The 26052-nt window shown below is 42.5% G+C and overlaps 1 protein-coding gene across 1 annotated transcript in view; it reads left to right on the top strand.

Moving 5' to 3' along the window:
* Window positions 1–25650, top strand: part of CA12 (carbonic anhydrase 12) — a 64560-nt gene extending 38910 nt beyond the window's left edge. Inside the window, exons 3-10 of the mRNA XM_082255978.1 lie at window positions 13507–13686; window positions 13779–13921; window positions 15390–15482; window positions 17436–17499; window positions 17968–18125; window positions 18360–18486; window positions 18571–18658; window positions 25478–25650. Coding sequence (XP_082112104.1) covers window positions 13507–13686; window positions 13779–13921; window positions 15390–15482; window positions 17436–17499; window positions 17968–18125; window positions 18360–18486; window positions 18571–18658; window positions 25478–25547 — 923 coding nt within the window. The 3' untranslated portion in view covers window positions 25548–25650. The remainder of the gene's footprint in view (window positions 1–13506; window positions 13687–13778; window positions 13922–15389; window positions 15483–17435; window positions 17500–17967; window positions 18126–18359; window positions 18487–18570; window positions 18659–25477) is intronic.
* Window positions 25651–26052: the final 402 nt, after the last annotated feature.

Below are 26052 nucleotides of genomic sequence, written 5' to 3'. Positions count from 1 at the left end.
TAACAAAAGGTAGGAATCTGCAACAAAGTTTGTTAAAATTCTTGTCATGTACATAGATCACCCAGAGAGGAATGTTGTGTTTTTTTTTTTTTTTTTTTTCTCAACAAAAGTGGAGTTACACTTTAAGCCTTGAACACTCCACCCCCCCCCCCCCCCTTCACACACACACACACACACACACACACACACACAAACACAAACACCATCCATTGGATGACGAAAGTTGTTTAATTTGCATTCTAACATTTGATTTTGGAAGTAATTGATTTTACCAAATAAAAACCATGTACACTGTTAGACATTTGTTCATTTGAGAACAATTTTCCATCCTGATCCTTCAAATTTTCTCATCCCTGCAGTAGAAAACAAATGAAGATTTGATGCCATTATCCCCATGAGAAAATTGAACAAACTTTCTTTCACTTTTCAAAGTGAAAAGTTTTGAAAAAAAATTGTTCTAATGTATACCCAGCAGGGCCGTCTTTAATAATGATTGCACCCTGGGCAAACATTTTCTTGGGCCCTCCCGAATCCACTTATCAACTATTTGCGAGCAGTGCGGGCTCAAGGGGAAGCTGCCTAGGGCCCCATAACAATGACCGGGCCCAGGGCAGCTGCCCATTTTTCCCTGTGTTAAAGACGGCCCTGATACCCAGGTTAATTTTTTTTTTTTAAGGTAAAATTCATGTACTACGCAATATTATCCATGAGTGTTTTTACATCCCCATTAAACGTTGGCACTCAACAAATATATATGCACAAAAAGTCTTCCAATAGCTTTGTACAGACATAAAAATGTTACTCGCTGTGGTGAAATCGCCCAGCCAGGTCGTCCCCAGCAGGGGCAGAAGAATGGCTTTTTTGTGTGAATTGGCTTGCCTATGTATACTTTTGAAAAGTGTATAACTAAAAAAAAAAAAAAAAAAAAAAATTACTTGCAACCAAGGTTAATGAGTGAGTTACAAAGTCGAGTTGCATAGTTTCCTGTAGAGTGGGAAATATAAAATGTATTACATCCCAATAAAAAAAACCCACATCTTCCCCAGGAAAACATGATATGTAATAAAGCAGCCAGCCGACTCTATAAAAAAGGGCAGAGGTTGGATCATTTGTGACTGCAAGGTTTGTACACCAAAGCCTGAAGGTCACAGAACTATTTTTCGAAACTCGTGCAAAGGTTTAAGAAGATCACAAGAACTGTCGATTCTATAAAGCATAGTGGCCCAGTCTGCATTCCTTGGTTTACTGTATAGGTAGAGCCTGTTCCATCTGGCTTTATCTTGAAATCTGTCCTTATTCTATGCAAGGCAGCCCGTTATTTTTGAACTCTTTACACCCTACGGGTATTTAATGTTTCAAATTGACTTTTTCTTTTCTTTTTAACGTGTATCCTGTAACACTTGCATTGCTACAAAAAGTACAGTGCAAAAAAATTGGCTGTTTTTTGTTACTTTTCATAAGAGCAAACTGATAACTATGGCCAGGGGTGTAAGAAGAACTGGCTAGAAGTGTAGCACCCTCCTAGGTAGGTGCTAGGCAGGTAAAACATAATTGCTCTATCTGCTTATCAGGAGAGCCTGATCAGTAGTTAGGCCTGCTTGGTGTGATCGCTGTGTGATTCATGTGGGCTGAGGGAGTGTCCCCACTGTATCCAATGAGGAGGCTCGTTGGACAGTGGAGGAAACCTGGCCAATGATGCACAGGCTTTTGTACTGTCTCAGTGGGTTTGCACAGAGAGAGGTGCATCCTGGGATAGGATATAAAAGCCAGGGGCACATGAGGCAGGGGGTCTTTGTGTGGGAAGCCAAGTCCCAGAAGGAGGGTGACAGCTGTCTCCTCTTCTGAAGGTGGTCACAGGGAGTCGGGCTAGTGGACCAACAAAGTGTGGCTGAACTCAGAGGTCCAGTGAAGCTGACTGAGGAGGTGAAGGCAGAGCAACTCTGGGAAAAACAGTGTCCGTGAGTACAGGGGAGGTTGCCGAAGGGTCTGCCGAGTAAGGGGACCACTCCAGTGGCTAGAGTCAGCGGACGGGAGTCAGCACACAGGCAGTGAGAGTAAAGGGTGTACCAAGTTATTAACCCTGAAGAGTATGTTAATGCGGAAACAGTTAATCAATCTTCACTTCAGTGGCAAGGTGAAGCAGCGGCCTTGCCGCATTCTACAGCCAGTTGTTCCCAGGATTTATGCATAGTGAACGTTGGGAGTATCCCACTCATCCCTTCTCCCATCCCGGTTCTAAATAAAACACAAAAACCACATCCCCTGACTGATCATTAACTGAATTAAGGACTGTATTTGATGTTCATCTGCTTTCAGTTGCTAGGGGTAACCCAAGAAGTGTAATTCTCAGCGGCTCTCTAGAGGGCAGTGCTACATAAGATATATCTAATACAGACCCAAGTCTAGAGAATTGCAGAAGTACCATATAACAATACTCAACTAATAGGTCATGAAGCACACTATGATCACTGGACTTTCAGACAAATACTTAAATTGCCTGACTGCCAAACCAACCCTATTCACACAGTAAAATAAAAGTTACCGTATTTTTATGAATGTTTTGCAGGTAATGATAAAATAAATTACCAACCAAAGTCAGAAAATTATTTTTTATACAGGATTTATAGAGGGCCCATAGTTTGTGCAGTGCTTTACAAAATAAAGGGAGATCAACCGTACAGTTGGAATACAATTCAAAACAAAGTTAGGGGGGCTGTTCTTGAGAGCTTACTATCCAAAGGGAAAGGGATTTACTCATGAGGCAAAACATGATTCTTAAGTTACAAAAATAAAACACCAAATAAACACCAGTGGCTGGCGATTCTTCTCCCACTTTACAAGACTCTGGTCCGGCCACATCTGGAGTATGCTGTCCAGTTCTGGGCACCGGTCCTCAGGAAGGATGTGCTAGAACTGGAGAAAGTCCAGAGAAGGGCAACAAAAATAATTAGGGGAATGGAGGACATCGGCTATGAGGAAAGACTACAAGCATTGAACTCTCTGGAGAAGAGACACTTGAGAGGGGATATGATATCAATGTACAAATACCGTACTGGTGACCTTAGCATAGGGAACAAACTAGAAAAAGAAAAACAGTTTAACCTTAAATTGCGTTAGGGGTTCTTTACTGTCAGAGTGGTAAGGATGTGGAATTCTCTTCCACAAGCAGTGTTATCAGCAGGGAGCATCGACCGTTTCAAAATACTTTTAGAAGGGCACCTGACTGCAACATTCAGGGGTATGCAATGTACGGTTAACAGCACATATACACACACACACAAATCACACACACACACACACACATCACAGTTTGAACTATGTAACCCACAACTATTTTAATGTGGCAGACTGCCAATTAAATATGCCACTGAACAGGGTACGCCCAAATATGACCAATTGCATGTGAATATTATGTAGTACGTTATTCAGCCAGCAAGTGATGGTCTAGGCTTCTTTCACCACTGAAAAACCTGTTGAAAAGTGATGGACAGACTGTGGTGTATCTTATTCACAGAACTTGAGGAGTCTGAGCAGGGACTGATATTTTTTTTTAAAGGACTCCGTATAAAATATCAGCGGGATTATTTTGTAAAACATTGATTGCATACAAATTGAAGAAAACCTGATCTCAACCACCAGTGTAAACCCCTATAACAGTGATGGCGAACCTTTTTGAGCCTGAGTGCCCAAACTGCAACACAAAACCAACGTATTTTTTTTAAAGTGTCAACACTGAATTAAATCTGCCAGCAGCTCTGTACAGAGGATGGGACTGTTCACCCCTCTGAATGAGCCCCAAGGAACCAAAAACGTATGATTCTGCCTAAAAAAAAAAAAAAAAAAAATCTTTTTGTGCTTTTTAAAACGACGGAACACTCAAATGTGGGTGGGGCCATTGACAGTAATGGGGTTCTTCATCAGGAGTGCTGGTGCGTTTCATGAATCACGCAATCATTGTACCATGTATGTGTCCCATCATGGGACCCTACATCCAAGATGGAGATGGTAATTACCTGTTGGTAAAATTCTACTGATGTCCCAATGGTGTCCTCCAGGGCAAAGCACTGTGGATACAGCCGGCCTGGGGACCTAAATATGGTGCTGAATGCCCATGCACGTGTCCGGCTCAGGGTAATACCACGCATGCGGGGAGGCAGCTCTGGAACCAACCGAGCCTAGAGTGCATGGCGCCTCTCCATGCGCTCAAAGTCCACTGGCACACGCGCGTGGCTCCACCAGTCCACGAGCAGAACTCCCCAGAAGGGAGGCTCTATCCGGCACCAATGATGCCATCCGATGGGCCCCACACAAGCCAATCATGCCCCCCCCCCCGTGCGCAAGGTGGATACATGGCTCCACAGCAGAGACACTCCCTGATCCCCAGGTAACCAGCCAAGCAAAGGCAAAATAACCACAGCCCTGTGTAGGAGAAAATCGTGTGATATTACACACTGATACATAAGGAGGAACACACATTGATGTGCAGAGATACAGAGGTTCAGCTGGGGGGGCGGTAGTGATCTGACAACTTAGCTTGTGTGCCCACAGAGAGGGCTCTATGTGCCAGCCGTGGCACGCATGCCATAGGTTCGCCATCACTGCCCTATAACATGAGAGTATACAATACTTTTTGACCCAAAACATAGCTTTTCCTTTTTTTTTTTTTTTTAAAAACTAAAGGGGTGCATGCTGGTTGAAGCAAATAGCCACATAAACCTGTGCAATGCAGGTAACCTAAATGAATTGGTACACTTTCATGTTACTCACTTGCTGCCTGAGGCAATTTTTTTTTTTGCTAGAAAATTATTTGGAACCCCCAACCGCAATTAATAAAAGCAGAGACCCTGGAGAATAATATAGTGGCTCTTGCAACTTATGTTACCTGGCTTGTGCAGCCATTTATCAAATGAAAATTTTCAAGAAAATATACATTTTTTTTTTTTTGGGGGGTTTGACAAGTTTCAGAGCGTACATCGAATTATCCTATACAAAAGACACCAAAAAAGATACAACAGGACATTGTAAAATTTTCATGGCACAGTACATTGGTAGATCTGTGTTTTGCGCTGTTGAGATTACTTAGGAAATGAAACTGTGAATTTTATCTGCATTTCATTAATACTGACATGGTTGTATTTCTTCAATGCATACATGTACTTAATTTGACACCAAGTTACTTGTATGGAGTCTTTTGTGCTTCCAATGGATAAAAAAAAAAAAAAATTGTGAAGAGAATTGGGGGATGCCAAGATATGGTAGAGCTCATAAGAAAGAGAATTGGGGGTGCCAAGATGTGGTAGAGCTCATAAGAAAGAGAATTGGGGGATGCCAAGATATGGTAGAGCTCATAAGAAAGAGAATTGGGGGTGCCAAGATGTGGTAGAGCTCGGAAGAAGACTCAGAAAAGGTCAAAGGATTGAGTAATCCACTTGGGGGGGGGGGGGGGAGAGAAGGAGCTGGGAGCAACAGGGCAGGGAGAGAGGGTGTCTGCCTGAGGACTATAGAAGACGATATAGCAAAATTTTTATATTGAAAGACCTCACAAATACAGCTGATGTTTAGTTAAATTCGAAAAATCAATCCACCGGTACCATACACAAAAATACATTTTAGTGCACACAAATCCAATATAATACCCAATTGTTTGGTAAAATATTAGCAATGATGTTGCATCAAGAACATCGCAAATAGATCCCAAACACGTCAAGATTTAAAATTGCGCACGCCTGTGGCATGATGATAAACTGCCTGAAATTGTCCGTAGGTGACTTTTTAAAATCTCTACAGGTTATCAGTTTAGAGTTAATTGCGATTTATGATAAAATATATTGCTCCCACTCTAATGTTCGCAGCAATACCTCACATGGGTGGTACAATCACTGTTTACACAAGGGGTTAATCAGCCTTTTTGTGATGGCTTTGGGCAGCCCAAACGACACTTTATGAAAACACCAGGGGACTATTAGTCCATCTTCTTTTCCCTCCATAGAAGCTTACCAAGTACAGATCACACATTGTTGGCTGCTTCCTTGTTTGTAACAGCCAGCGAATGACAACTCTGAAATTGGAGTGCTGAAACCATTGCTTCTGGGTTAAATTGTCACAGAGGAGATGGGGTCTGGATTTTCCTCCATCTCCTTCTGGGCTTTCTGGAGGAATAGGAAATCACAGGAAGGGTCAGGAGAGGTGGCCCTTCACACTGCTGTAAAAGTGATCAGGATCAAAGTGATCAATCGCTGGCTGAAAAAAAATTATTTGTTGGCCAAGTCTTTTTTTATTTATATATATATATATATACAGTACGTCACTCAGAAAGTGGTTAACGTTCAAGTCAAAGCCTTTATTAAGGATAAATAAAGAAAATATTCCCAGCGTAATAAATGTCCAAAAGAGATGTACTGTATTGTATATCTGTCCAAATCAAATCAATAAGGATGAAACTGGCTGTGGTCTCCAATGGAGGGGAGCCTACCTGTCCTAGGGTCTTGGAACCTTCACTGAAACAGAAAAGGGGAAGGAGAGAGAGGTTCCAGGCCACCAATGGTGTAGCACAGTTTATTAAGGACAATTTAAATATCAATGACAAGTTCCATTTCCAGGGTATCAAGTGTGTAGATCTGGGCCCGGGTGAGTTCCAGAGGTGATCCCACACGGCAAGTCAGTCCTCCTGGCAGGGGCGGCTCTGGTGGATGGATGAGAAAGGATGCTGGAAAATGAGCTGTCACAGGCCGATGAACACCTGTCAACCCACGGTATGGAAAAGCCAATCAGAACGGGTTTTGGAGGCCTATGTAAACAAGGCAGGCGGCTGCTCTGTCACAAAGGGAGAGAGAGATCTTGTGTTCCTGCTAATCGGGAACACCGATGTCTTTTCCTTCCTCCAGTCAGTCCATCCCCCACGCAGTAAGAGAGCACACCCAGGGAACACAGTTAACCTTTTGATTGCCCCTGATAACCCCTTCCCTGCCAGTGTCATTTATACAGTGACTGTGCATTTTTTTTTTTTTACCACTGTATTATTGTCACTGGTCCACTGCAATGTCACAGTCCCGCTAAAAATCGGTGATCGCCGCCATTACAAGTAAAAAAAAAAATAAGATAAAAAGTCCATAAATCTATCCCGTAGTTTGTAGACGCTATAACTTTTGTGTAAACCAATCAATATACACTTTTTTTTTTTTTTGGTGTGTGTGTGTTTTTTTTTTTTCCCAAAATATATATAGCAGAATACAAATTGGCCTAAATTTGATGAAGTTAGTTTCTTTTTGTTTTTTTACATTTTTTTTTTTTTTAATTGGATATGTTTTATAGCAGAAAGTAAAAAATATTGTTTTTTATTTTTTTTGTTTTTTTCAAAATTGCCAGTATTATTTTTGTTTATAGTGTAAAAAATTAAAAACTGCAGAGGTGAACAAATACCAACAAAAGAAAAAGCTCCATTTATGGGGGACAAAGGGACATCAATTTTATTTGAGAACAGTGTCACGCAACCGCACAATTGTCAATTAAAGCAACGCAGTGCCGTATTGCAAAAAATGGCCTGGTCATGAAGGGGGGTAAACCTTCCAGAGCTGAAGAGCTGCTGACGATTAACCCTTAAAGAAACCAGCAGGCTAAAAAGTGAAAAGGAGCAGAAGGAAGATGCTCCATATTATGTGTGCAGATCTAGATCTAGAATTATGAATTAGAAAGTGTATAATAAAGATAAAATAAGTGGTAAAGAATTCTAGAAGATAATAGTAATGATCGCAATGATGGTTCCATATGAGATTGCATTAGATGGAATATCTATAACGTGCTGAATCAGCATCAACCACATCACAGAAATCGGCAGAAATCCAGGATAATACTATTGAAGGGCCATATTCGTGTGTATAAACAGGAACAAAAAAAAAATGTGTAAATAAGAAAAAAAATAGAAATAAAAAAATAAGAGGAGGAGAGAAATATATAAATAAGAATAAAAATAGTAACAGACATAAGAAAAAGAGTGAAAATGGGAGTGATGATGAAAAAATGGGATACAAAAAGGGAAAATAAAAGAGAAAAAGGAAAAAAGGTGGGGGGGAAAGGAACAAAGGGGTTGCATATGCGTCCACTGAAAAGATAGGTGTATTTATGCACACCCTTAAGCGTATATCCGTGTACGCCAAAAAAATGTTGTTATAGTTTAGGGATATCTAAACCTAAGAAATATAATGTAATATATTGCAGTTTAGTAGGCTTTGACTCTGATCTTTTTTTTTCAATAATACTATTCCTCAAACCATTTCACGTTGAATTGTGTTTGTTTCAAACTTTGACTAAATGCTACAGACCTGTATTAGGGATAACTTCAGAACCTGAAATTGTCCACTATTTACCACAGTTAACATACTTTTAGTACTTGACTAGGGTATTAAATATGGCTTGTCTACAGGGGAGGACTGGGAAGGGGGGCAGGGTGGCAATTGCCCCCCGGGCCGCTCTGATTCAGGGTAAAAGGGCCGCACTAAGGGCTGGATTAATGTAGGGGCCAGACACTGAGTAAGAAATAGCAAAAAAGGGGGATATTTGGCACAAGCAGAATGCCAGTGATCCTAGGGCAGTCTATGCTGGGCTGGGAGGAGGAGGGGAAGGGGGGTTTTTATAATTCCAGTGAGAGTCCAAAAGGTTCTGGTCCACTTGGATGGCGGCTGGCGGTTGAAGAGAGAAGCAACTCTGTATGAAATACAAGGGGAGAGAGAGAGAGACCCAAAGCGCTGATCTAAGTGTAGCAGTTTAAAACCTTTAATGTAGGATAAAAGCAATATAACTCACAAGAGTGAAGGGGTAACAGGCATCAAGTTATATGTGGAGGTCCTGGGCATTTCACATCCAGGGGGTCCCTTGGAGTCCTTAGCGGAGCCGGTCCTGGTGCAGGGGAGCGGCTGTCTCCTGTGAGGGACAGTAGACAGTCCTGGTCCGTAGCTGCAGTGGGCTGCTGTTCCGCGTGTGGAGGGGCCGTGACATCACTTCCTGGTGTGCAAAGCCTAGGACAATCGGCGCCGCATTGCGGAGCATGTGCTCCATTTTCAGGCCCATCTACACGCGGAACAGCAGCCCACTGCAGCTACGGACCAGGACTGTCTACTGTCCCCCACATGAGACCGCCGCTCCCATGCACCAGGACCGGCTCCGCTAAGGACTCCAAGGGACCCCCTGGATGTGAAATGCCCAGGACCTCCACATATAACTTGATGCCTGTTACCAATTCACTCTTGTGGGTTATATTGCTTTTATCCTACATTAAAGGTTTTAAACTGCTACACTTAGATTGGCACTTTGGGTCTCTCTCTCCCCTTGCCAAACACTGAGTACAGCTGCTGGTCACCGCTACACAATGTTATATTTGCAGAGCTGCAGCAGAGCGGTATGAGTGTGCAGAGTACGCTACTGCACCCAGTCGGCACAATACTAACACAGTCACTTCCCTGTCAGGCATAGTGATCTCTGCCTGACAGGAGCTTCCTAGGCCCTGGCGTAATGTCATATATTTTTTGGTAAACCTCCTTTGTTGCTATTAACATTTAATTATGTTACCACATTGCAACATTGTATGTTTGTCTTGCTTCATAACATCAATATCCATTATAAAACCAGGTGGGCATGAATGGTGAGCTGATTCGATGGTTCAATGGGCCACTTGACTGGACTTGCCCCCTAGGCCTAAGGCTGCCAGCCCTCCCCTGCTTGTCTATTCTGCTCAGACCATAACCCCATCACATTCTTTACTTATGTTAATAATAACAATAATAATAATGACACCACCACAATTTGGAGGTAAATGGCCTGTAGCAGCCTTTTATTAACCAAAATATAAATTAGCATTTTATACCATGGAGCCCCAAGGTCCTGTTAGGCCTCACAAGAAAAGAAAGTAGCTGCGTATCACTTAATCAGGCCTCCAGCCGCAAGACCACCGACTCGGAGACAAACACGACATACACATCCCAACAACAGGGAGCCGTACCTCGGACGGGTCCCTACAACATACCTTTTTACCCACCATAACCTAAAAGGACCTTGTGCCCCCGCCACACTTAACACACAGTGTAAAATAACAAACAACCACAAGTTTCTGTTAAACATAACGAGAAAGAAATTAACTGCGTATCACCTGATTAGGCCTCCAGCCGCAAGTCCAACGACTCGGAGACGACACTCAGATACACGTCCTATCACCAGGGAGCCATACCTCAGACGGGTTTCCAGAAATAGCTGCTGCTCACTCTAGCCCAGCCTCCAACTGTAAAACACCGGCTCGGAGACAACACACAGATACACTTTCCACACAACAGGGAGCCGTACCTTGGACAGTCCCGACACAGACCTTTTTTATTTCAATATGTTTTTATTCTTTAAAAAAAAATTTTTTTTTTTTTACTTCTCGATTACAGTGTATGCATTCATCATATTTTTTTTTTTTTATTTACAAATTACATATTTTTTGTACCCACCCTGACCCAAAAACAAAAGGACCTAGTACCCTGCCCGTCGCAGGCCAGAGAAAAACACAAAACCAAGATTGCCCAGGCCGAACATATAGCACTGTTTAGGGGACAACAGGGCCACCAATTGGAAAAAGACCAAGTACTATAAGCTCTTGGTCTTCTTGGGAGTTAAATACAAATATAAAAAAATAGAGTAAATCCTCTTCAGGGATACAACGAATGCACAAGCTGCAATATCTGCTGAAGACCTTTACATGTGTGAGACTAATCTATGACTGATATTTGGTGGTTAGATCATTTTTAAATGAGATTGCAGAAACAGTCTGTGCATGAAAACCATACTGCATATGGGATCCATTTTGGTATTGGTGGTATTAAAAATTACTGGGCCAGGTTTGGTAATGAAAATGGAAAAGTATCCTCAGAATGTGATAAACAAGCATTCGATCTTCCCATTCAGCTCAGGTCTGAAGTTACATTTACAAAGCGGAAGTCCTTATGGAGTTTTTGTGGTTACTGACAATCTGACAATCCTTGTTAACAAGACACTGGAGCCTTTGTCACTGGCAGCACAAAGCTCTTCACTTGTATCGGTTTATAATAAATGCACCTGTAAATTGCCTCCTAAGAAAACTGCCTTTTTCTTCACACAGGTGGTTGTACTGCATATTGAAGAAACCTTACATCTAACGGATACATTGTTTGTTTTTTTTGTTTTTTTTTTTGTTTTTTAGTTATTACAGGGAGGGGAGAAGAAACTATATGATCAGAAAGGCTTTGTATTTGAAGAATTGACATTACAATTGCCATACAGTGGGAAAATAATTTTGATCCCCTGCAGATTTTGTAAGTTTGCTCACTTACAAAGAAATGAAGGGTCTATAATTTTTTTTAGCATGGTTGTATTTTAAATGATAGAGACAAAATATCTACCAAAAATCCAGAAAAATCATATCGTACAAATTTAAAAAATGGAGTTGCAGTTCAGTGAGTAAAATGTATTAGATGCCCCAAGCAAAACCTGACTTAGTACTTGGTGGAAAAACCCTTATTGGCAAGCACAGAGGCAAGGCGTTTCTTGTAGTTGGTTACCAAGTTTATAGACATTTTAGGAGGGATTTTGGTCCACTCTTCACAGATCTTCTCTAAATCCTTAAGGTTTCTTGGCTGTCGCTTGGCAACTCAAAGTTTTAGCTCCCTCCATAAATTATCAATAGGATTTAAGCGGAGTTCCGGCCTCCAAAAATGACTTTGGGCCATCCGCTTGCTGACATTAACCTGAAAAATAAATGGATAGTCCTGATTTTTTTTTTTTTTTTTTTTGTTTACTTACCTTGTTTTTGAAGAAAGTATACTTGCCTTCCTTCTACTTCCTCCCTCTGTGGCCGAGGCCCGCGCCATCACTTCCTGCTTGCGATGACTCCTGGGAGCTGAACGTCATCGCTCCCAGGAGTCAATGCGCCTGCACCGGCCCCCGCTCGTCAGTTCCGCCGCAGGCACATCATTCCCTGCTAAACAGCTTCTGGGCATGCCCAGAAGCTGTGCGGGGATGACGCGCCTACCCCAGAAGTGACGTGCAGGGCATTCTGGAAGGAAGAGGACACCGAAGAGGACGCCCTGGCTTCAGCTGCCCACACCTGAGATGGCAGCGCTGGACAAGAAATTTTCAAGGTAAGTATTTCTTCTAAAAGGTAAGTGCGACCTGGGACAGTTCAGAGGCTATCCATTGTGGAATGCACTAGCCCTTACTGTCCTGGGGGTATTTTTTTTCTAAAAAACTTTTCCGAGGCTGGAACTCCACTTTAAGGTCTGAAGACTGGCTAGGCCACTCCATGACCTTAATGTGCTGCTTCCTTAGCCAATCTTTTGTTGTCTTGGCAGTATGTTTTGGGTCATTGTCATGCTGGAAGACCCATCCATATCTCATCTTCAGTGCTCTGGCTGAGGAAAGAAGGTTCTCATCCAAGATTTTACAATACATGGGCCCCATCCATTGGCCCCTCAATGCAACAAAGTTAGCCTTTACTTTTAGCAGAGAAACAGCCCCAAAGCATAATGATTTCACCTCTGTGCTTGACTGTAGGGATGGTGTTTTTAGGGTCATAGTCAGCAATTTTCTGCCTCCAAACACGGCGAGTTGAGTTTAATGCCAAAGAGCTCAATTTTGGTCCCAACTGACCACAGCACTTTCTCCCGATCCTTCTCAAAATCATTTTGATGCTCATTGGCAAACTTCAGACGGGGCTGTACATGTGCCTTCTTAAGGGGCTGGACCTCGTGGGTGCTGCAGGATTTCAATCAATGGTGGGGTATTGGGTTACCAATGGTTTGTGTGGTGACTGTGGTCCCAACTGCCTTGAGATGACTCACAAGCTCTTCCTGTGTAGTTCTGCGATGATACCTCACTTTTCTAATGACCATCCTTATCCCATGAGGCGAAATCTTGCATGGAGTTCCAAACCGTGGATGATTCATGGTTATTTTGTATTTCTTCCATTTGTGAATATTCGCTCCAACAGTTGTCTTTTTTTCACAAAGCTCCCTGCTGATAGTCTTGTAACCCATTTCAGTCTTGTACAAGTGTACAATCATGTCCCTGACATCCTTTGACAGCTCTTTGGTCTTGCCCATGATGGTGAGGTTTGGATGGAAGAGATACTTTGGTGTGTCTTATACACCTAAGTTGTCATTCGGAGCACCTTCTTAATATGACAGGACTAATCTGTGTACCATATGAGCATATACTGTAGCCAGTCTGTGGGAGACAGAATTATTGTTGTTTGGTAGGGGATCAAACACTTCTATTACTCACTGAACTGTGATTCAAAATATAATATTTTTATCTTTTCTATTTGATTTTTGGTTGATATTCTGTCTCTATCATTTCAAATACACCTATGATGACAATTATAGACTCTTCATTTTGTTTGTAAGTGGGCAAAGTTACAAAATCTGCAGGGGATCAAATATTTATTTTTTCCCGCTGTGTGTAATTTTTCTAAAAATTTAATTCTTGCTTTTTTAATTCATCTAGGTAATGACGGAGAGGACAACTGGCCAGTGCATTACAGTTTTTGTGGTGGTGTCTATCAGTCACCTCTTGATTTCCATCGTAGCATCTTACAGTATGATTCTAGACTAGAACCTATACGTCTGTATGGATATAATGTTTCCAGTACAGAATCCTTCACTATATCAAACAACGGACATACAGGTATAGTGCAATATTTATGTAATTCTTTGTTTCCAGTTCGAGTCGTTGAATATGAGAAACTAAATACAATTTTTATTTTTTTTTCCAAACAGTGTTTATGAATCTGCTTTCAAATATGTATATGGAAATCCCCCCCTTTCGATATATTGCAGCACAGCTTCACTTTCATTGGGGCACCCTAGACAGTCCTAAAGGTTCAGAGCACTGTATTGAAGGCAAACGGTTTTCAGCCGAGGTAATATGCCTAGATAAAGCATAAAGCAGCTGAGGGCATAGTGGGACCAACAAAACAACCTTTTTGGTACCTCCAACTTGAAAAGAATGCATTTGAAAGGACTGGGCTTAATAGGATAAGGTGATTACATTTTTAAGCCCAACTCTGGGAAAATGTAAAAAAAAAAACCCCCCTTTGCAGTGGTTTTGCGCCGGAACTGCAAGGATTATGTGTTTGTTTCTGTCTAGGTGATGAGAAAAGCACTTGTACCTACCCTATCCTCCAGTCCCCCAGACTCCTTCAGGGCTATTGGCCCTCCGTGGGTCTTGATGGCATCAGTGGGCTGTAGACTGTTGAAGGGCAGTGGAGAAGAAGCTGCCAGGACCAGTCTAGCAGTGCAGAGGAGCCTGCAGGGGTGGAGGATTGATTTGGTGCTTGCACAATGGTGGCGGAGTGAGTGAGGGGGACGGGGGTTGCGGGGGCTATGGTGAATAGAGCCTCTGTGAGGAGCTATCAGCTGTAACTTCAGATACAGTTCTCCTGACCAGCAGGCAGCAGAATTTGGGCAGGGTGTTAGGATGGAGATCACTGTGCCACAGGGGAAGTCGAGGGATAGGGGAAGCCATAAATTTAGAAAAAAAATTCTCATTAAAACACAGATTTATCTGCTGCAGGGATCACTCTGGATGTGCTTCTTGTTGGGTGCTCAACATAGGCACACCATAAAAAACCCTTGCAGTGGGCCCACTGCAAGCATAGATTCTTCCTAATTCCTGGAATTGTGCTTTAATCGTGGATGCTACTGTGTATGTGTAGTAGCGACACAATATTACCTTTCTTCCACAACTCTGTAGGCATTAGGTATTGGTGCAACATGAAACACCTCCCATTATTTGTGGTCCCTACATGTCACAAGATCTACAGTAGAGCACTGCAGTAGAGTTATTGGTGATGGGAGACTTCTGTGCTGGGAGCTGATTGCTGGTATGTGTGGGGATCTTTGGAGGTTAGAAGAGATCAGGAGCACTGCCACTAAATGCTGGGTCCTCATCCAGCTTCCTATGCATGCTCAATAGAACCAGTAAACCTGGGAAACTGATTAGTCTCCTAGCCCCATAGAAGTCTATAGAACTGGCAGATGCGCAGGCAGTGGGAAGTTGAAAATCACCAGCCACAGGAAAATGTGGTAGAAGAACATTGGTAGACTTGGTGCTAGAACTGTGAGAGTATACAGTAGAGGGGAGGGAGGGTAGGTTAGATCGGCACATTAAACTTGCATGTTGTGCACTGCAATTAGGTTTTGTAAAACAACCCCTCTCATGCTTTACACTTTAAATACTTTATTTTCCGTTCTGCTATTTCTCCCTACATACTTCTGATTTTTATTACAACATAATTCTTTCTCTCAATTTAATTGCCCAAATTGCAAGATAGCAATGCAATTTCCATCTTAACCTTGAATAAGTACATTTAATCTTTTTTTATGCAGCTGCATATTGTGCATTATAACACCAAGTATGCAGACATGGCCACCGCAATGGAGGCGGGAGACGGTCTGGCCGTGCTGGGAATTCTCATTGAGGTGAGACACAGAGCATATTTGTTGTATGTGTGTGAATTAAATTTTGTTAATGTTCTCTCCAGATATTTTGATGTATTCTAACATGGAGCTTCTAAGGCACTTTGTATCGCCTATATTAGGTCCTTGTTATTCTCTAAATATAAAGAATTGGAGCAAATGTGTGATATGATGTTGGCCTGACATCCTGATTCAGACCTCTCAGTTGTGTGTGTGTTTTTTTTTTTTCTCAGACGAGGTGTGGCGGTCTTGCAAATATAACTGTTCTTATTAATTTCCACTGCTTATCCTAAAGGGGGCTCACAGGGGAAGCAGGGTGAGCTGGCAAGCATAGAATTCCAGGCACACTGAGAGAGCGATTTAATCAGAACTGGAGCAGCTGTGCATGGCAGCCAATTCACTACTTTTATTTTAAAAGCCTAAAGTGGAACTTAACTGAATTTTTGTGTACAGGCAGGATCTTAAGTGCCAAAGAGAGACCGAGATGTCAGTGGACACCAAGAGTGCTTGTGGATATTGCATTGCTGGACTGGAGTAGAGTATAGTTCTGCTTTAACTGAACAAGTTGAAGATAGAAGCTGATTGGTTGCAATGCATAGCTTCTCCAGTTTTAATAAACTCACTGCAACTAGTTCAGGTAGACACCTCCCCAAATGAAGTGTCCAAGGGGATCTCCCAGGGAGCATTTTCAAAGCTGCCATCCCTAAGGAATTGGATTTTTTCATTCATCATCATGGTTGTCTGTCTAACCAGGGTTTGTTTTTGCCTTCTTCTGGACCAACAATATTAGACTGGTTCAACTTTAAAAGACTTAACATCCCCACCCTTCGAGATATAGTAGCCTTTGCAGAATCCTTTAACAATGCTTTGCAAGAAGTGGTAGGGTACTGTAATATAGCAAGTGGTAGGGTACTGGTAATATAGCAAGATGGTGTGAAAGGATATAAGAACAACTTGGTGATTCTGAAACTTTTATGCTGATACTTATTACAGAATAGTTTGCCTAGTGAGTTTGCCTAGTGTTCTCTGTAATTTGTGGTGTGATACCAGATTATATGTTAAACGATTTGCATGAGCTCTCAGTTGGTTAGCCTGGTGTGCTTGGGTAAGAAAGCTGGACCAAGGACCAAAAAGTTTCTTCGTCTGAATTGGCTTATGATGAGCTGTGTCCAATTTTTTGTCCAACAGCATTATCTATCTTAAATGAGTCAATTTAAGATTGGTGCTGGTTTTTGTAGACTTGCTGCATCTGGGTTATAAAATAGGCCATGGGATGAAGGGGCATCTCAATACTCATTTTATGCATAAAGACAACATTTCCAAGAAGTTTCTATGTAAGGGGAAAGCTCAAACAAGGTGAGTGAGATTGGGATATTGTATAGTAGCTTACGTTTTGGGCAAGAAAGTAACCCATTATGAAGAGGTGATATGAGTGTGATATACAATGCCCGGTATGCTTGGTGTATAATGTTAGCTGGATTTTCCTCCAAGTTTCTCCAACTATAGCTTTCCAAAGACACCTCCAGTTAACACCAATATGATTTAGAGACTCTGTAAGAGATTGTTGGCTTAAAGAGGACCATTTTTATGGTCAGCGGGGAAGTTATAGGCTTGTATTTTGGCGCTCTAAAGCATTGGTACCAAATGATTGCCTGTTGGTGGGTTTGCCTAAAATAGGAGCTTGTGGTTTAGCTATTCAAGTTCGCTGTCTTGAGGCCATATGTGTCCTTTAGGAAATGTTTTTATTTATATTGCAAGAAATGATTGTGGGGTAAGGTCATATTCATGTTGCAAATGCTGAAAAGAACATAAATTACTTTGTGGATCCAGCATGTTGCAGAAACTATTATTATTTGCTCACTGTATTGCAGTAGTGTATATGTACACCTATTTTCCATTCAGAAATCTTTGAAATTGGTTAAATATTTATTTATATATTTTATTTTTTTTTTTTAGATTGGTTCTTTTAACTCTGCATATGATAAAATCTTTAGTCAGCTGACAAATGTCAAATACAAAGGTGAGTGTTTGATTGGCGATTTTGTTACATTGCTAGTAAATCTATCGGAGCAAACTGAGTAACTAAGTTTACTTAAAATCCATAATAAAAAAACAGGTTTAGAATAAAAAAGAACATGCATACACTGCAGAACAATACAAACAGACTATGAATGCTGCACAAACATGGACTCAAACATGGAAACAAACATGGAGCAATGCTTCTGTGACTCAATGTGGGTAAAGTCTCTAAGAGACTTTACAATAGTCCAAGCTGAGCATCACCAATTCAGTAAAACAGCACAGAATACAAACCAGTACTTGCAACTACCTATTTACAGCATCCCTGTAATATCTTGTTTTTTTTTCTGTAGTTCTAACTTGATCTATGATATTTTGTTCTTCTCATTTTGAAACCTTTTTTGGATTTGTTTGCAAGGCTTTGCATGTTTCTTGAACAGATGTTTTTAAACTTTTCACTGTCGTACAGGGCAAACAGTCCAAATTCCAGGGTTTAATGTACAAGATCTTGTGCCCAAGAGCCTGGATGAATATTATCGGTATGAGGGTTCCCTTACTACTCCACCCTGCAACCCCAGTGTCTTATGGTCTGTTTTTCACCATCCTGTGTTCATTTCGGAAGAGCAGGTAATGTGGTGTCTTCAATGTCCTCTAGTATCTCATTCTTTCATTGATATACATATAATGCACATTCCAGACAATGACTGGTTTGGTAAGGGAGGAAGAAAAGTTCAGGGAGGGACGGGCAGGTGAAATGAACACCCAGTATGGGGCTTTGTTTTATCTAAAACCTCATTAATATTGTTAGTTAAAAATAATAAACGGGTGCAATTTTTGGTAAATGTCATTCTAATGTTGCAGCTGTCCATTTTGGAGACGGCACTATACTGCACAGAGAGGAACACTTCAGCACCCATAGAGATGACCAATAATTATAGGCGGCTGCAGCGAGAAGGTGAAAGGCTGGTTTCTGTCTCTTTTAGGGAAGGTAAGTCCACCACTGGATGAAGTTGGTCACTCTGCTGGAATTGTAATCTGAGAAACTTGATGTTCTTTCTCTCTCTGTACACAGGTGTTGTCCTTTCCGTTGTTTTAGCCTGTATGCTTGGTGTTTTAGTCATCATCTCAATCACCTGCTGGTTGTTTCACAGGAAAAAACGGTAGGAAGCTCTTTTTGGTCTATTCACATAGAATGTTGTTGGTGCATGGCCTAAAATCTATAGATTTCACAAGCAATTAGCTAGAATATAGAGTATAGTATTTTTCTGGATAGAGTAGAGGGGTTACAACTGCTGATAGAAAGAGGAAAAAAAAAATTCTATCTATATCAATCTGTTTCACATTCTTGTTAAGTCTATAGAACTAGATGTAAAGTCTAGTTCTGTAGACTTAACAAGAAGTAGAGTGATATTTTTCCAGTGTGACAGAAATCCCCTCTTATACAGTTTAGTATTGAGCCGAACACCCCCTGGTTCGGTGCGCACCAGAACTCCCGAACATGGGAAAAAGTTCGGACCCGAACCGCAGACCCTGTTAAAGTCTATGGGACCCGAGCTTAAAAAATCAAGTCCCCACTTTGAAGGCTTATATGCAAGTTATTTACCAATAAAAAGGGTATGGGGGGCCCGGGTACTGCCCAGGGGGACATGTATTCGTGCAAAAATGTTTTTCAAAAAAGATAGTCTTAAGAGGCGCAGTGGTTTAAATGATGCTTAAAGTGAAACCATAAAAATGAAAAATTAATTTAAATATAGTGCCTGGGGGGGGTCCCCTTGGTCTGCCTGTAAAGTGCCACATTTGTACCATGTATAGAACCTGCTACAGCAAAACTGACATGTATAAAGAAAAAAAAAAGACATTTACATTTTTTGTTCAGTGCTAGCTTTCTTTATTTTGTAAACCGTTTGGGGAGCCAGTCTGTATGATGAGGCCACCTTTTAGTAAACGCGGAACAAGATTAGAGATTTTTTGGATAAATTCTGGTGTCTTTGGCAGACTTTGGATAGAAGTAACAGGTGCAGAAAAATTGTGCTTTGGGTGTTGGTGGTGCCTTCACACCGTAACCCTATAGAGGTACTCTTGATGAAAGCAAGATTTAGCCTTGCTGAAAAAAAATTTCAAATTTTAAAATTCTACCCACCTGTCAAACAGGTGCGGAAAAATTGGCCCTTGGGTGTTAATTGTGCCCATGAAACCTATACCAAAAAAATTACCTCCCGACACCCACAAAGCTAGGCAGCCTTGACAGTCTTGCAGAGATTCCAGATCCCAAAAAATGTAATCAGCAACATCAGCATCAGGGGCTTGATGGCTACTGCTATTCTAGGACTGATTCATTTTGATAAGTGTGAGTCGGTAAACGGAGTCCGTGGACAGACGCACTCTTTTATCTGTCACAAAACCTCTGGCAGCACTGAATGCCTCTTCAGAAAGCATGCTTGACGCAGAGCAGCCCAGCAGCTCATTTGCATACTGGGTACGTTCTGGCCAGTCGTCTATTCTCATGACCCAGTGGATCGTCTACTAGAAAGCTCTCCAAGTCTGTTTTTACCCCTAGATAATCTTCCACAATATGATGCAGATGCTGCTGATGTGATGTTGAAGCTGACAGCTCTAAGCGCAAAGGACTAAAAAAAGTTTTCAATGCATCACTTTGGTGACCCCCTTCTCCACCACTACTCTTTGAATCAACAGAAGCCTCAAAAATACCTTTTTCCATTAAACTGTAACCGACCAAAGTCTGGAAAGGTGTTCCATAAACTCCTCTTTAAGGTGTCCTCAAGATATTTCATGCTGTGCTCCCTCTGCGAGGGCAGGATGAGTTGCAAGACTTTCCCCTTGTAACAGTGGTCATGGAGGGTTGCCAACCAATAATGATCCTTCTCCTTGATGCCACGAATTCTCGGGTCCTTAAAACAGGCTTTGAAGAATAAGGGAGCCCATGCACCGCAAGTTTGCGGAAGCATAAGAAGCCGAGTCCCCGAGGTCACTAAGGATGACAGTATCTGGAATTGCCTCCTCTCCGCTACATACTACTCCCAAGGTTTCTGAGGACTGAAAACCATCTCTTAAAGATTGACATATGTCATCCTCCGCTTCAATGCCTCCAAAACTGCCAGAATCCTTCTCCCTCTCCTCTTGTGTGTTCTGTGGCATCGTAAGAATGGTGTCAGCATAAAGCGGGCCTTTTCCTCCTACTGCTCTGCTTCGAGTGCCCTATCCAAAATGTCATTCAGAGTATGCTCCAGCAGAAACGCAAGAGGGATAGTGTCACTGATGTATGCCTTGTCACGGCTCACCATCCTTGTTGCTTCCTCAAATGGTGACAGTACAGTGCATGCATCCTTTATCAGCAGTCATTGGCGTGGGGGAAAGAAAAATGATGAGCTCCCCTGAGCCTGTCCTTGTGCCATACTCGCACAGGTGCTCGTTGATGGCCCTCTGCTGCAGGTGCAGCTGATGCAGCATTGCCAAATTTGAGTTCCACCTGATGGGCATGTCACAAATCAGGCAGTTTATGGGCAGGTGGAATTCCCGCTGAATTTCAGTCAGCAGAACACTGGCTGTGTATGACCGCCTGAAATGGCTACAGACTTCTGGCCAGCCTTAGAAGATCTTGACACCCTGGGTACCTGTTTAAGAAATGCCGCACCACCAAGTTGAGGATCAGGCATGGTACATGTGTCAACTTTCCCTGTCGAAGGGTGGACAGAAGGTAAGTGCCATTATCGCAAGGCCCCACCAATGGCTCAAGCTGTCCTAGCGTTAACCACTTCTGGGCCTGCCAATGCAACGCTGAAAGAATCTCTGCTCCATTGTGTCTCCTGCCCCCTAGACAGACCAGCTGAAACACTGCATGGCATCTTTTAGCCTGACTCATTGAATAGCCTCTTGAACGCTTAGGGGGCACTGGTGGTTCATAGGACAGTTCAGCTGAAGAGGGCATTGAAGAGGTGGTGGAGCTGACAGATCTCGCATCATCACCACCAGCTGTATTGAGACCTGGTGGCAAAACAAGCTCCAGCACTAAGCCCTGTCCTACATTCTTCCAAGTTGCAAGCAGAGATGCCCAGTGTACTGTGAACTAAATATATCATCCCTGACCATGCTTGCTGGATCAGGTGTCAGCAGTAAGGTGGACCTTGCTGCTGACTGCCTTGCCCAACGATGCCAAAACATTGCCTTCCACATGATGGAGCTGGAATCGCCTTATGTACATGGAAATGGCGACTGAGAACCTGCCATTGTGGTACAGCACATTCTGCAAATTCACGGAAGGGGGCAGAATCCACCAAACAGAAAGGAAGGAGTTGTAAAACCAGCAATTTGGTCAAGCTGAAATTCAGATGCTGAGCATGTGGGTGTATGTATAATAATATTTTTTTTTTTCGCTGCAGCATCTGGGGCAAGGAAATATGCCTGTTATACAGCTGGTGGTGTGCAAGGACCTGTGACACCCTTTGTTACACCATCATGCCGGTCAGTGGAGGCTGCTGAGTGGGCATCATGAGATATAGCGGGGATAGTAAGGAGAAGAAGTGTGTCCCTTTTCTGTAGCTTTCAGATGCCTTTGCCAACAGGCTGGGTGGTGGGAGGTTAAATACTGTTGCAAGCATGTGGTACCCAAATGGCTGGTGATTTTGTCATGCTTAATCTGCTTTCGGCAGATATTGCAAATTGCAACAGTGCGATCGGCTGCAAATGTGCTAAAAATGGCCCACACAGCTGAGCTGTGGGAAGTGGGCTGGGAGATCAGAGCTCTAAAATCTGATGGATCTGATCTGCTCCCTACTGTACCATGATGGCGGCCTCTGGAGGACATCCTTCCTCATTGAGGTTGTGCCTTTCCCCCCACTTTCCTCTTCTGCTCTATCTGCCACCCAAGATGAGTCCGTGAGCTAAACATCACCCCCTCCATCCTCATTACTGGAGCCAACTAAGCAATACACTGCAGCTGGGGGAACGTGACTTACAAATTTTTCAGAATCAAGTAATGCCTGCACATTCTCAAGAAGCAAGTGGCTGATACTGTGGTCAAATAATTCAGCTGTGGCTATAGCAGGAGTAGCTGTGAACAAGGAGGCAGATTAGGCTGCTCTGGCAGCTGTGGTTGACTCCGTAGAACTAGTGTTCAGCTTGGCTGATAGAGGATGAGGATGGTTTAGTAAGCCAGTCCACCACCTCCTCTGCATGCTGTGGCTGGGTAGCACAAGCAAAATAACTAAACTGAGACAAACGTTCCCTGACTGAGGACGGACCACGTCCACCTTTGCCTGTGGACACAGATGCTGCTGGCCCCCTCATAGTGGCATGGGAACGTCTGCCTCTCCTTGTTGTCCTCCCAGACATGATGGGGGGGCTTATTACTTTAATTGGATGTACTTTATTGATGGAAAAGTTGTGTCTGGTGCACTTTAAATTGAGGACTGCTGCTGACAGAAATTGGAAAACTATAAAAAAATAAAAAGGGGAAACACCAGTGTCGCAGTAAGAAACTGCGGCTGACAATTTTAAAATGAGGTGCAGGCAGGGGACCAAAAAAAAGTGTATAAAGCACAAAATGTAATGTAATGCTGTTAAAACACTGCACTACACTCACACCACGCTATATTCCCAATATACTGACCTTAAGCTATACTCACACTACACTGACCCTACACTACATTGACACACTACGCTGGCACACTATACTCACACACTACACTGACACACTACACTATACTCAAACTATACTCGCACTACACTGACACACTATACTCATGCTACATTAACACTACACTGACACACTATACTCACCCTATACTATATTCACACTACACTGACACTATACTTTCCCTACACTGACACTATACTGACACACTGCACTGACACTACACTATACTCGCACTACAATGAACACTCACACTATACTCTCGCTACACTGACACTACACTCTCACTCTACACTGAGTCACAAAAACACACTAGCTAGTAGCTAACTGAGCCCTGCTCTATCTATCTCCACTCCAGCAATGCACTACAAAAGGTTCCTGTGGGAAGGAACCTTTTATAGTGTGGGGTGAGACTATGAGCACTGAACCATGATTTGGCAGAGTCATCATGAGTTTGTCCAATTGGGGCTCTGACAGTGTTTTCTCCTCTAAATGGGCAAAGCCTTGCACCTGACCAGTGGTCAGGTGCATTGCTTCATCCAATTAAGAGTCCGAGAATGCACTGTGCAGGCTACCGTGCATTGTGGGGTGCTCAGCGGCGAACATCCTGCCGAGTGCCCCATAAATTTGTTGTTTGCCTAACACACAAATGGGCAATGTTTGGGCTCGCTAATACAGTTATCAACAGTCCCCATTGGAAGATTTCCCCTCTATTCCTGTGCTATGGCAGCTCAAAATTCAGGATTTATGCTCCCATTTAATCCCTATGACATTAGTGATAGGACAGTTCAAGAGAAAGATTGTCCCTAATGGGGCCACACAGTGGTTCTAACCCCTCCACATTATGCAAATCTAAAAAAAAATTGCCTTTTATTTCTATATACACTATATTGTCAAAAAGTATTGTGATGCCTGCCTTTACATGCACATGAATGTTTATGGCATCCCAGTATTAGTCCTTAGAGTTCAATATTGAGTTGGCCCACCCTTTGCAGCTTTAACAGCTTCAACTCTTCTGGGAAGGCTGTCTACAAGGTTTAGGAGTGTGGCTATAGCAGAGGTTTTTTAACTCTGATCCTCAGGACCCACTAACAGGCCAGATTTTAAGTATCACCTTGGGGGGATGCAGACTAGAATACTGCAATGACTGAGCAACAAAATATATCACCTGTGATGTATTTCAGTTATCTTGCAAACCCGGCCTGTTAGTGGGTCCTGAGGTCCGGAGTTGAGAACCACTGGTCTATAGAAATATTTGACCATTCTTCCAGAAGCCCAATTGTGAGGTTAGGCTATGATGTTGGACAAGAAGGCCTAGCTCACAGTCTCTCCTCAAATTCATCCCAAATGTGTTCTGTTGGTTTGAGGTTAGGACTCCGTGCAGGCCAGTCAAGTTCCTCCACCCCAAACTCTCTTATCCATATGGACCTTGCTTTGTGCACTGGTGTGCAGTCATGTTGGAACAGGAAGGGGCCATTCCCAAACTATTCCCACAAAGTTGGGAGCATGTTTTGTCCAAAATGTCTTGATATGCTGATGCATTAAGAGTTCCCTTCACTGGAATAAGAGGCCAAGCCCAACCCCTGAAAAACAACCCCACACCATAATCCTCCCGAAAATTATTTGGACCAGTGCACAAAGCGAAGATCCTTTAAGACATGGGTGAGCAAGTTTGGGGTGGAGGAACTTGACTGCCTTGACCTCAACCTGATAGAACTTCTTGTCCAACATGCCTGACCTTACAAATGCGTTTCTGGAAGAATGGTCAAACCTTCCCATAGACACACTCCTAAACCTTGTGGGCAGCCTTCCCAGAATAGATGAAGCTGTTTATAGCTGCAAAGGGTGGGCCAACTCAGTATTGAACCCTATGGACTAAGACTGGGATGCCATTAAAGTTCACGTGTGTCCCAATACTTTTGACAATCTAAATGTAGTTTTACTTTTAGTCCGTAAGAAAGGTGCAGTGGCCAGGAAGGGAGGGGCGCACTGAAGAAGTGTCCAGTATGAACACTCCCAACCTCAGTGCCAAGGACTGACCATTTTATTTACACAATAATCAGCCGCAAGCACTGATGGTCCTGGTGCAGCAGCCGACAAAATTCTAAAGGGTGTCTAAGACCACCCATCCTTACTGTATATAAGCAAATATTATAACAAGTTAGATTTACTGATCACTTGCATGTACTGTATACTTAAAAAATACTGACAATTTTTTTTTTTCTTTTAAAGAGGTGCTGCACCTGAGCTTCTAAAGTATACACATGGGCATTGGGTGGTTGTTTGTAAAGTTCTTTACAATGGTGTTGAAATTTCTACTTTTTTGCAGGAGCAAGAAAACCAAGAATGTTGTGTACACGGCTGCTGTTCCTTTGGAGGAAAACACATCTAAAGTATGACATATGTAATCTTATCACATTTCCTTTTTTATGAGACTGTCCAAAGAAAGAGGAAGCCCATTAGAAGTCTAACTCCACTTGTCTACTGAACACTTGTGAATCCTGGAAGCCCCTAGTCACGGAAGAAGACTGTTTAAATACTCATATACTGCATCTCGTGTTGTAATTCGGGGAATGATTTCTCTCGCAACACTTCCTTTGTAAAGCAAAATGCAAATGAAGTTCAATATGAATGAAATGAAAGTTTTTTTGCTCAGAGAGATGCACAGTGCAAACAGACAATTGGGATAAGGAGCTTTGACACGTTGCGCACAAAGGTTGACCTTACCATTAAAGTGGTAGTACATTCCACTTTTAAAATCATTAAAAATCAATGTACAGTGTTTTTAAAAATACATTTCCAACCTGTGCTATTCTGTTGAAAAAGCAATCTTTAATCCAATGACGTCTCCGGCGCGTGCGCTTTGTTACCACGATTCATGGCATGCTCTGTGTGCCGTTTGTC

This window comes from Pelophylax lessonae (genome assembly GCF_965119305.1).
Source record: "Pelophylax lessonae genome assembly, chromosome: 4".
NCBI lineage: Eukaryota > Metazoa > Chordata > Amphibia > Anura > Ranidae > Pelophylax > Pelophylax lessonae.
The sequence above is the reverse complement of the archived record's forward strand: the minus strand, read 5'-3'. Positions and strand labels throughout refer to the sequence as shown.